Source organism: Canis lupus, chromosome 33 (genome assembly GCF_048164855.1).
Source record: "Canis lupus baileyi chromosome 33, mCanLup2.hap1, whole genome shotgun sequence".
NCBI lineage: Eukaryota > Metazoa > Chordata > Mammalia > Carnivora > Canidae > Canis > Canis lupus.
In genome coordinates, this window is record NC_132870.1 from 26,541,522 (window position 1) to 26,554,227 (window position 12,706).

Below are 12,706 nucleotides of genomic sequence, written 5' to 3' on the forward strand. Positions count from 1 at the left end.
CAATGTATGAGATTACTAATTTGTTATCCTGAGAATATCAAATTTACCCATCTATTTACAAAACTAGGTCTCTTATGTATGTAACCATTGAATAAAATGTGATTTTTTCCCCCAGAGGTCTTGATCATGTTTTTCAAATAATCGGATTCACTGTATTTGTGTAGTTTCTAGATGCTCCCAATATCTATGCATCTTGATGATGCATAGATATAATAAGGTAACATGCTTTCTTCTATAAAGCATAATTTAACATATCAAGTATCATTTCCACATTTGATATAGTGAGTGGCAATGAACAGCAATGAAGCAGACACTTTCCAAAGATGGCCCTCAATGGCCCTCCTGATATTCACGCTGCCATGCAGCCTAGTGCCATATTGACTCTGGACTGGCCCTAAGACTCACTAATTCATGCAATGCAGTGGAAGTGATGGTGTGTCAGTGACTGGGGGCCTAATTCTTAAAGCTTGGCAGTTTCTACTTTTGTGATTTGAGGAACTAGCCATTTAAGAAGTCCAGCTGCCCTGCTGGAAGTGCCACATGAAGAGGTCACATGGAAAAAGATTAGACCTGAGACTGTGGAAAGTGAGAAAGTGCCCCAGCTGTCCCAGCATCCCAGCGGAGGCCAATCTTCCTGCTGTCCCTGACAAGGCACCAGGTTTATGAATGAGCTGTCTCGGAACGTCCAGTCAGTTCAGCCCTGGGATGACCGCAGCCTCAGCAGGCATCAAGGAGAGTAGAAGAACCACATGGTTGCTTCCAGCCAACCCACACAATTATGAGAGAAAAATCAAAATGGTTGTTATTTTAAGGTACTGAGTTTTGAGGTGGTCAGTCACACAGACAGATAACCCAAACGGAGCTCACATTCTCTTATATACATTTGCAACAATGCTATAATGTTTCAAAGCATTAAAAAAAAAAAAGAGCTATGAGTATGTTTGAGTCTACCTTATGGGCCTACCTCCTGCACACTATATTGAGAACCAGAGCTGAAGGGAGCTTGTGGTAAAGGAATTGCAATTTTTCATGTGCCTTTTCCTGAGGGTGAGTTTATCCTTTGAGAGAAAGACAATTTAGAGCTTTCTGTTCTTTGAAGATGTAGTGGGTGATGCACTGCTGTTCTACGGCAGTACTTTGTTCTCCTAAAGCACCGTCTCTTGTATGTCCCTGAAGCAGGAATCTGTGCCTTTAGCAGTGATTTTTGTGAGAAGAGCATTAGTCACTGATAATTCATGTCATGTTGCCATGTGGGAGACGCCACAAAGTAGCTCACCTGAATAATTTTCCTACAGTGTGTGTGTGTGTGTGTGTGTGTGTGTGCGTGTTGTACTTAGGACACAAGTAGGCTCAACGTGATGAACTCTGGCCAGCTGGGACAGGTTGAGAGCATCCCAGACCTGTAGCCTGGAATATGTGAGGCCAGTAGGGGTAAGACCCTGATGCAGCAGCTGAAAGGTCAGGGCACTTTATCCTACATGTTAGCACTAACAGAAAAGCTATCAGCTTCAGGGAAGATGACAGGAAAAACGTTTTTTTGTATTTTTTTTCGGGGTCCAGCATAGGCAAATCCATACAGGAGAGGAAGAATCAGCAGGAGGCAGTGGACAGCAGGATACAATGTGGGGTTGGGTTTACAATCTCCTGAGTGCTGTCAAGCTGGGTCCCAGGGCTACAGGGACTTATTTCTTGTAATGAAAATAAAGCCAGGATGGCTTAGTAACAAGTTCTATAGTTCTGTTCTCTGAGGAGAACGTGACATTACAGGATGCTATGCTGTGGAGCCGCTCACAGAAGTCAGCGGCTTAGCTGTGTAGGCAGAGCTGAATGGAGCTGTGAAAAATCAAATACTGTGCGGAACACATGTAGAAATAAAGTCCTCCAGCCTACAAATGTAAGAGTTCCATGAACCCCCGAACACTTTCCCAATACCCAGGGACTGAAAGTGAGAAGTGTACTTGCAGGTGTGCAAACCTCAAAGTTGCAAAGTAGCCCAGAAAGAGCATGGGCCTTGGGGGGAGACGAATCTGGGCTTTCATTCTGGCTCTGTCACCACTAGCTCTGTGGCCGGGGCCGAGTCAATCAGACCAGTGAGGACTGTACTTGCCTACCTAGGACAGAAACCTCACCAAGAGGACTTAACCAAAAAGGGGTCTTTTTCTTCACATGACAAGAAATCCAGAATTCAGTAGTACAGAACTGGGGCAGCTGCTGACCAGATGCTCACAGTCTTTCCTTCCTAGGACTTGACTGTGTGGTGTTTGGCCTCCTGGCCTCACCATGACTACTCCACTACTAAGCGTGGCTTCCTGCAGGCAGTAAAAGCAAAACTACCTCTTCCCAAAGCTTCTTGTCACTTGGAAGGAAGTCCCAGAGACTTCAACCTATATCTCATGATTTAATTTCCACACACACATTATTATCTCATTTCATACATGAACACATTCACACACAAATACACACTTGCCCACATCCTTGACCACCCCTAACTAGCAGAGAGTGGAGAAAGGTCAGTATTTTTAAGTGGGTGCATTGCTGGTCTAAATTTTGTTAGTTTGGAACAAGGAAGAATGGATAAGCAACTAGTAGTAGATGCCACATTTCATCTGTTCATGTTTTTTAAAGATTTTATTTATTCATGGGAGACACAGAGAGAGAGAGGCAGAGACACAGGCAGAGAGAGAAGCAGGCTCCTTGCGGGGAGCCCGATGCGGGACTCGATCCCAGGACTCCAGGATCACTCCCTGAGCCGAAGGCAGATGCTCAACCACTGAGCCCCCCAGGCATCCCTCATCTCCAAGGCATTAGAGTCCAAGACATGAGGAATACTCCCATTAGAATGTAAGCTCCCTGAGGAGAGGAATTCTTATCTGTTTTGTTACTGATGCTTCACCAGCATCTGGAACAGTGTCCTCAGTAGTGCTGAAAGAATGAAATGAATGCTGGAGACGATGAGGAGTGTCCAGTACCCTGGCTGGCACACAGAAGGATCGCGGTGATCACTGTTGCTGGGGTTGTCACCAAGCCTGCCAGTGGTTTGTCCTATGTCATCTTCAGAGGCTGGTAGGCAGTATAGAGCAACTAGCTGTAGCAGAGGTATGTACCTCAAGAGAGGTACATAGTAGGGTGAGAGAAATCGAGTCATGGGTTCATTGGTTTAAGAACACGGTCAGGGGATCCCTGGGTGGCTCAGCAGTTTAGCGCCTGCCTTTGGCCCAGGGTGCGATCCTGGAGTCCGGAGATCGAGTCCCACGTCGGGCTCCCGGCATGGAGCCTGCTTCTCCCTCCTCCTGTGTCTCTGCCTCTCTCTCTCTCTCTCTCTCTCTCTGTCTATCATAAATAAATAAATAAATCTTAAAAAAAAAAAAAAGAACAGGGTCATAGGTGCTACCCACCTCAAGGAGGGAAAAGTTATAGTTCTTCCTAATCCAGCCAGTGGAAACCTTCTAGCTTTCAACTCTCAAAGAGCTAGTGTTTTCCTAATGTGCCACTTGTTATAAAAATCCCCACCTAAGGGCACCTGGGTGGCTCAGTTGGTGAAGCGTCTGCCTTCGGCTCAGGTCATGATCTCAGGGTCCTGGGATTGAGCCCTGCATCGGCTCCCTGTTCGATGGGGAGTCTGCTTCTCCCTCTCCCTCTGCAGCTTCCCCTGCTTGTTCTCTTTCTCTCATATAAATAAATAAAATATTGTTTAAAAATCCCCACCTAGAGTTAAATATCTAGGAAATCAAAAAGGTTCAGGAAGAGATCATGAATTATCATCAAAATAAGGAATGGTATTCTAGAATGTTAGCATTGGAGCAATACTTAAAGAGCATCCAGTTGAAGCACTTCACTGCGAGAGCCTGATTTGCCCCAACTGCCATCAAGAACTCTGGTCACAGAAGGAGACCCTAACTCTTCCTTATACAGGTCCTGCTAGGTATTTACCCAGTCCATCTCCATGCCCACTGATGCCCCCCAGTCAATCCTGCCCTGCTGCCAGGTATCTCCAGCTGCCAGATACGCTGCGTGGGTGCTGCCTCAGCTGTAGAATGGCCTCTCCTTTATGATCGCATTGTCCTCCCAGCACTGGACACAGCCGTGGCCTGGGGACAAGACCCCACACCTCACTGTGGCTCCCTTTTGTTCTCTTTTTTTCTCTTCATGGTTTCGCTAGCCTCACTGGCCCCACTTCCTCACCTCCTCATCCCCTTCACACCATGCCTGTGCAGTTGCTGTTACTATGTCACCAGAGATCTCAGACTTGTCAAATCTCATTGCCAAATCCTTTTTTCTGAACTTACCTTACTCTAGAGCTTCGGAAAATTTTTTACCAAAATATTCCTGATATCAGAAGAGAAATATGAGCCCCAGGGAACGTAGAGTTATTACCTGAAGCCACTGCCACAGACACAAAACAGCTTGGAAGTCTCATTTTATCTTAAGAACTCACAAAAATTTCCCATTCTACTCTTTTCTGTGAAAATGTTTTCTGTTCCAAATGTATTCATAAAATCGATACTCCAGGGATTATTTGTTTTAATCTCATGGTTCCCTGCACCCCTTGGCACCTATATTCAGTGTGAATTCCATAACCCTAACCAGGGTCACTAGGGTATCCTCAGTTGTCAGTTTTATTCCCAGGCTAGGTAGAAACTAAATGAGACTAAAGGCCAAGCATAGTGATTTCTGTAGGCAGCATTTACTCTTCCCATCTTTTTCTTCCCACTTTGCCTCTTCACTTTCCCCTGTCCTGGAGAACAGAAGGGGGCTAGGAAAGGAAGGAAGGAAACACATCCATGATCTGGCATTTGGCTGACTAATCTACTGTCTCGTTCAGACCCAGCAGCTGGGCTTTCATCCAAGGAGGCTAAGCAAACTGGGGAGCTCTCCTTGAACCTCCTGGTGAAAGCTGCCAGCAAAGCTCTTTCATTTGGGAATGGCAGGTTTACTCAATTGTGAGTATCCCTCATGGGAGTGACAGCCAGAGGCTCCTATCATTTTACCCAGATCTTGGACGCTCTTTCTAGAGAGTAGGTTCTATCCCCACCTTTATCCTCAAAAGCCTTCATGCCCCCTTCTCTGTAGTGTGAATACTCTGTCTTGACAAACAAGTTTTTCTTAGAACTACAGAACTTGGGGGATATATCTTTGGCCATAGTTTATGCTTAAAATTTTAACTAAAGTGCTCTTTAAACATCACTGTCGTTGGGTTTAGAGTTGAACTTATTACATATTTTTTCTTGGTAACACAAATAACTTTGTACTTTAAACTCTGTGTCTCGGTCATCTCAGGCTGCCATAACAAATAACCATAGACTTGGTGGTTTAAACAATAGACTTATTTCTCACTGTTCTGGAGGCTAGGAAGTCCAGATCAAGGTGGCTGATTCCTGGTGACAGCCCTCTTCCTAGTTTGCAAACAGCCACCATCCCATTTCATCCTTCACAGGGTGGATAGAGAAAGCTCTGATGTTTCTTCCTCTTCAGGGCACTAATCCCATCATGACAGGTCCACACTCATGATCTAATATAAACCTAATTATCTCCCAAAAGTCCCATCTCCAAATACCATCACACTGGGAGTTAAGGCTTCAGCATATGGATTTTAGAGGGAAATAAATATCCAGTCTGTAACACTGTTCATAAGTAACAATTTCTGTAACATTTCATACAATTTTTGAGTTAGATTTTATGGGTAGTAAAGAGGGTTGCATCAACTGCCATGAGTCCTCCCAAAATATATACTTGTGGAAGAAGAAGAAACAGTGTGTTGATTAGAATTAAGTTCATCCAGGAGAAACAGCAAACAAACAAAACGTTATTATCCTAAATACAAGATGCCCATTTTTTACTGTGTAATAGTCTAAAGGCCTGTATTTTAGGTCTATATGGCAGTTCTGCTCTGCAAAGTCCTGTAGGCTACATACTTCTTCCAGGTCACACTTAGCCTTATCTTCACGTTCCGGGTAGCAGAACAAAGAAAAATATGGAGAAGAAGGGATAAATGATGAGCTACCTGCCTCTTAAAGTTCCCAGATGTTGTCCCTGGACAACTTTTGCAGGCTTTAATTACACAGCCACCCCTATCGCAGGGAAGGCTAGGAAATGTAGTTTTTATCTTGCTGCAGACTAAAATGTTGTTGCTTCAAGGGGAGTATTGATACCTGGGGACAATGGCTCACTCTGTCATCCAATGACTTATTTTCCATATTTCTCACTATTTGGCCCTTGGCGTGGCTGACACCAATCCTAGTTTTCCTCCCTTCTTTCTGACTGAATCTTCTCAAGCTCTTCTGCAGACTCTTTTTCAAAACTCTAGGCTCCCCTCAATGTTAGCATGCCCCCAGCTTTTGGTCCTCAAGCCCTCTTCTCACTCTACTTTCCTGCATGATTGTATCAAAGTCACGACTTCTGTTTTCTGAGTTTTACATACCTACACCTCTTCTTCAGATCTTTTTTTCTTAATCCCAGACTCCTACATCCAATTCCACAAAGAACATCTCCATTTAATATATTTTGGGTAACCCAAACTCAGTACATCTAAAATTAAACTCTCTGTCTTTCCACATAAGGTCTCCATATCTTATCATCATTGTCTATTCACATGAGTACTAAAAACCAAGATCATAGGATATGCTTGGAATGACCCTCTTCATCTTGCACATATGTCAATGTCCATTTTCTTGCCTTCTTCTCCATCCCCCCTGCTTTTTCTTCAGTGGTTATATGCCCAACATCTATTGGGCATTTGCCAGCTATGGATATATTATACATTTTAACTCATTTAGTCTACAAACAACCCTACTATTATTATAGCTCCATTTTACAGATCAGGAAATTAAAGAACAGAGAAGTCAAGTAACTTACCCAAGTGTTCACAGGAGTAAATAGTAAAATCAGGATTTGAAAACAGGCAGTTGACTTTAGAGCACTCTACCTTAAGTGCCAGAACTTCCTGTATGAGCCCTCATTATTTATGTCTTGTATTACTATAGAAGCTTTTTAATTGGATTCTCTTTTCTAGTTCCACTAACTCCTTCCTCAAATCCTGTCTTTCGTAGGACTAATTCCCAGAGTAAACTTTCTAGAATACAGGCTAATCATGTCAGTCTGCTGCTTAAAATCAATCATCAGTGCTTCTCCATCACCTGAGGCTAAAGTTCCAACTCCTTAATGACACACCATATCCTTCATGATTTGACCCCAGCCTACAAGTACAGCCTCTTCTGGAACTGTCCAGCCATGCCAGACCGCTTGTACTTTCTGAGCAGACCTTACTCTCTCAGTGTGGCTCTGTGCTTTGCATTCATTCATCACCCCTATTTCAAGGGCAGGCTGTTGCAGAAATCGCTAATAAATCCTCAATAGCAGAACAGATAATCTTTTGTGTTTTATACAAAGTATGGTAAATGGGAGTTTACTCTTACTGGCCTTCATAAGTTCATGGAGGGAAGTGTTGATTCTTTGTATCCGAGGTACCCACCAGAGAGCTTGGTGTGAAATAGTCACTCATTAAATTGTTGTGAGACAATGATGAAATAACTGCTTCATTCCTTTTTATGATTTTCCTAAACAAAGCCTAGGACAAGAAGATCTCTTGAATATCATTGTTTTTGTACCCTGGTTTACTGCCTTGCAGGGGAAATTCACCTTGCAATGGGGTCAGAATAATAGAGAGGCCATATTGTTTGGTCTGGCACATCTTGGGGATGGATGTGAGGATCTGGAAGTAAAGAAGAGGTGGGCCAAGAAGGGAAACATAAATATATTTATGTTAGTGTTGGGAACAATTTGCAATACCTGAATAATGACACCAGGACATAAAACATGTTCAATATTTTGAGAAGTTGTTTGTGGAAGAGATAACTAAGGGGCAGAAGGTGCTTTTTTCCCCCCTCTGCATGGTGATTGCTTTTGGGGAAAGCCAATGCAGAAATTCTTGGGTTGTAGAATTTTTTTTTTCAAGTACACGATAGTTATATTTATTTTATAGTGTTCTGGCGCTTTTGTGACAGGCAGCCAGAAGTGAAATTACCTTCACTGGTTTTGGCTCAATCCTTCCTCCACTCCTAATCATCCCTTCAAACCCACATCCATTAGACAGAGCAGTTGTCCTTCACCACTAAAGAAATGCAGCCCAGAGTTATGTTACCGTGGAAACAGAATCACTTTTTTGCTGCAAGACACATCGCTTTATCTGCATTATTATGAAGCAGAATACATCGGTAGGGCTAGAAGGGGAATCAAATACTCTACCCACCAGTGTTGTACTTGGCCTTTGGGTGAATAAATGACTTTCAATTAGAGTGCTTAAATATCTTTTAACTTCAATAATTGTTATTAGAGCTCCAGCAGAATTTTACTTGGAAAAGAGTAAAAAATTTGACTCTGCTGTTCAGAGAGAGCTATATATTCTTTCAAACTGCACCACTTCTGTTAAAAATGTGTGCGTGTGTGTTAGAATTTACAATTAATGGTTTCATTGTGTGTGAAATAAATGTGTTTGTCCCTTGTTTTTTGACTTTCTGACTTGTTCCTATTGCAGATTTATGAGGTTGTCCTTCCCTCTTCCTTTGTTTGTCTCTACTCTAAACTGCTTTGTAGTGAACACATATATTTACAATCCCATCTTCGGTTGGGCTGTGTGTATTCAGATCCTCTCTTCTTGACTTGCTGCTGAGCTTCTTCTGGGCCTGCCACTCACTCCCGCTTCTGGGTCATAATAGTCTCCCTCAGCCAAGACCCTTGCTCTTATTTGCCTGCCTGGTTCCATTACCAGGAGGCTCTCCTCATCTCATACCCAACCCTAAATTTAGCTACTATCTTATTTTCTCTTCTTGTTACTGCTCTATTTCTTATTGTTTGTGTTGTTAACTGTCTTGAAGACCAAATCTGCAAGAATTACACTGGTAGAGGAATCAGTTCAGTAAAATTCCAGGAACAAAACAAAAATCCATCATCCCTTCAGTTTCAAAGTTGCTCATAGACATTGAGTTTCCTTACAAGTCTAAAGAAAGCACTATTGAAAAACAAACAAGGGCAGCCCGGGTGGCTCAGAGGTGTAGCTCAGCCTTCAGCCCAGGGCGGGATCCTGGGGACCCGGGATCAAGTCCCGCATCAGGCTTCCTGCGTGGAGCCTGCTTCTCCCTCTGCCTGTGTCTCTGCCTCTCTCTCTCTCTCTCTCTCTCTCTCTGTTTCTCTCATGAATAAATAAATAAATAAATAAAATATTTAAAAAACAAACAAACAAACAAGACACATGTTCACATGCACACACACGCAATCTAACTAGAATCACAGAGAAATCTCTTATAATGGGAAAGGCAGATGAGTCTCTTACTGGCTAGATATAAATGGGAACAGAACGTGATACATTAAAAGTACTCGTGTCTTAATTGTAGAGATAACAGGGTAGCATTAAGAGACAAGTGATACTTAATGAGCAACTAGTCAGTTCCACGTGTTTTTTACATGTACATTCCATTTAATTCTTAAATTCATCCTCAAGAGTGATGAGAATTGAGACTCAATTGCCACTCAAACCCTAGATAACAGTAATATCTGATTCTGTGTTCTTTCCAACAGTATCACTTTGTACGTGTGCAGCAAAGCTCTGACATGTGGAGAGCTAATAACACCTAAGTTAAACTGAGGAGAATATAGTCTCCGATCCTGGCATTGCCTCCCCTGGACAGGACTTTGGGAAAATCATTTATTTATTTCAAACTCTGATTTGTCCATCCTTATCTAATAGGGATAAATAACCTTTTATCTCCTCATACACACAGGGAATTAAGTGGTTAATGTGGGCAAAGCACCTTGAAAATACAAAGGGAATCCTATTTCTGTAGGAAGAATGACTATTGTTACTACAACAGTAACAATATAATAGGTACAGATTGGTAGGTTCATGTAACTCACAATCAGTTCAGTCCCAAGTCATTGTCAATCCCAAATTTGTAGTGTCTTTGAGAGCAGATCCCATCATGTATTTCTTCTGTGTCTCCCAAATCATCTTAACACAGTGCTGGGGTGTGCAGTGGATGCTTAATACACATTTTCACATAATGGAGTGAGTGATTAAATCCAACTATTGTTCAATATCTTCTTGAGTCATCAGTTACAGATGCAATTTTATCATAATATCAAAAAAGATTTCTTAAATGCCTAGACATAATTAGCCCAAGTTGCTTTAAGAAGATACAGTCATAACCCTGGTTTATAGTACTATCCAATTGAGGTTTTTTTTTAAGATTTATTTATTTATTTTGGAGAGAGAGACAGAGAGAGAGAGTGAGAGAGAGCATGGGAAAGAGGCAGAGGGAGAGGGAGAGAGAATCTCAAGTAGACCTCGTGCTGAGTGTGGAGACCCACACATGGCCTGATCCCATGACCCTGATATCAGGAACTGCATTAAAACCCAGAGTTGGATGCCTAACCTACTGTGCCATCCAGGTGCCCCTATCCATTGAGTTTTAACAGGAATAATGGCCAATACTTTCTATATAAGGAAATATTTTATTTCCCTAAACTCCATTGCTTGCCTTTCAGAGAATCTTGGGAAATGTCAGTGGAATAAATAGCAAAAAATAATTTACTTAGAACTGAAATTTCACCTCTCATAAATTAACAATAACTGCTCCATTTTGAGCATTTACTGTGTATGTACTGTACACACACTATCCCTTTAATCTTTATAATGATCCTATGAAATTGGATCTATTATTGTCCCCATTTTATAGACAACGAAACAGATTCAGAGTAGAAATAACTTGTCTAAGTCATAACCTGTCCACGTCTGTAGCACAGCCTGATCCAAACCCACCCAGGCTGAATCTAAAGTGTTGCCCTTAACCAGGATCTTGCACACCAGCCAAGCACGTAGAAAGCCAGCTTTCTTTTGCTGCTTATCTTTGTCAAGTTCTTTATCCTTCATTTTTTACAAGAAAGGAAGGAAGAGAAGAAAAAAAGGAGGGAGGGAAGAATGAAGGAGAAAAGATGAAGGGAAGGGAAGGGAAGGGAAGGGAAGGGAAGGGAAGGGAAGGGAAGGGAAGGGAAGGGAAGGGAAGGGAAGGGAACCCCTCCTAAGTAACCCAGGGAGAAAGTGGGACCTATCCAACTTAACACTGATCAACACTGTCAAAGAATAAACATATGGAGTGGCCGCTTGGTCTGATTTAATGTCATTTTACCTTTGTTTTGCATTTATCAGGAGAAGTATTCTTGCAGATTAAAGGACCACTGGAAGATACTTATAAAATCTACTGCTACCACCATGATGAGGCACACAGTGTACTGGAATCCTATGAAAAGGAAGAAGAGCTGAAGCAACATTTGAGCCACTGTATCCAGTCCTTAAAGTAAGGTCTTTTCAAATGATGATTTCCATGCCTAGCAGGGAACATTTTAACTGGATGTAGATGAAAGTTCTCACATAAATCCTAGATTTGATGAGGCTTGCTGGGAGCTCTACTTTGTGTTCTCTTTATGAAAAGCTGACATGCCAGAAACCCTGATTGACTTTTTCCTCCCCCCCTGTGAGCATGACTAAAAATAACATAGGAGATGATTCGGGGCTCTGTAAAGATGGAAAAAATGCAATATCAAAAAAATGAAATGTGGAAGAAAAGGCCCTTCTTAAAGCTGTTGTTAGCCGCCTGCCCCCACATGAGACAGCAGTGGAGCATGTGGACTAATAAAGTTAGTGGAATGTCCTGTGACTCTCTAAATGGCTCTCACCTTCCCCCGGATTAAAGAGAGGAGATGGGTGAGGACAGGTCAGACCCTGTTAAAGTTAGTTTTGGGAGAATTAGTCATGCCTTCCTTCCTCATCTCTAAAGTCTTGGCACTACATAATATATGTTGTTTTTAACCTGGAAGAAATGATTCACTATAAAAATCTGAAAAACATAAGGAAGCACAAATAAGACAAAAAAAAAAAAAAACTTGCTATCCCATGCATTGGTCTTGCTAGACCTTGCATTAATGCTAGCTCCTTGCTAGACCATGTATTAATGACCACAGCTTGGTTTTCTTTTTGATTTTTTTCATGTGCATGAAATATGGACATGTGTTTGGGCTGATCCTTTGAAATGGAATCCGTATCTTACTGTATATATTGTGTTCTACCGCATGATGCTTAAAGCCAGAATTTCTGCCCTACTCCACTTCTTAGTGGTTCTACTGTGGTCTTTCATTTCCGAGGAATATCCATTGTCAAAGATTTAACCAGAGAGGGTTGTGATATCTAAATCAAAGCATACCAGCCAGTCTGAGCACTCCCCCCTCCTTATATATTTTATAGTAGGGGGACAAAAATTGGGGCCCTAATGTGGTCCAAGAGATGGATAGCTGAATTAAAGTGAAATTAGCAGACTAAATGAGACTACAGTAGTCCCCCACCTTATCCATGGGGGATACATTTCAGTGGATGCCAGTGGATGTCTGAAACCAGGCATAGTACCAAACTCTATATATACTATGGTTTTCCTATACGTGCTGAGAATCAGAAGGAGGAGCATCTGCTTCTGGATAACGACTAACTGTGGTAATTAAACCCCCCAGATAGGGGAACTACTGGACTCTGGAAAATGTCTTTCAGGAGAGAACTGGGACTGAAAGTGGCCTTAAACAGGGCGCAGAGAATTTTTAAAAATTAACTTTATCACCTTCTAAGGGTCATTAAATTGCTGCAGTTCTTTACCCATTTTCATATCATGGA

General features: G+C 42.1%; 1 protein-coding gene across 2 annotated transcripts in view; it reads left to right on the forward strand.

Annotated features, from left to right (window-relative positions):
- ARHGEF38 (Rho guanine nucleotide exchange factor 38) overlaps nt 1-12,706 on the forward strand; it is a 122,316-nt gene that overhangs the window by 64,247 nt on the left and 45,363 nt on the right. For both annotated transcript variants that reach the window (XM_072810290.1, XM_072810291.1), the window contains exon 4: nt 11,198-11,345. In XM_072810290.1, coding sequence (XP_072666391.1) covers nt 11,198-11,345 — 148 coding nt within the window. The remainder of the gene's footprint in view (nt 1-11,197; nt 11,346-12,706) is intronic.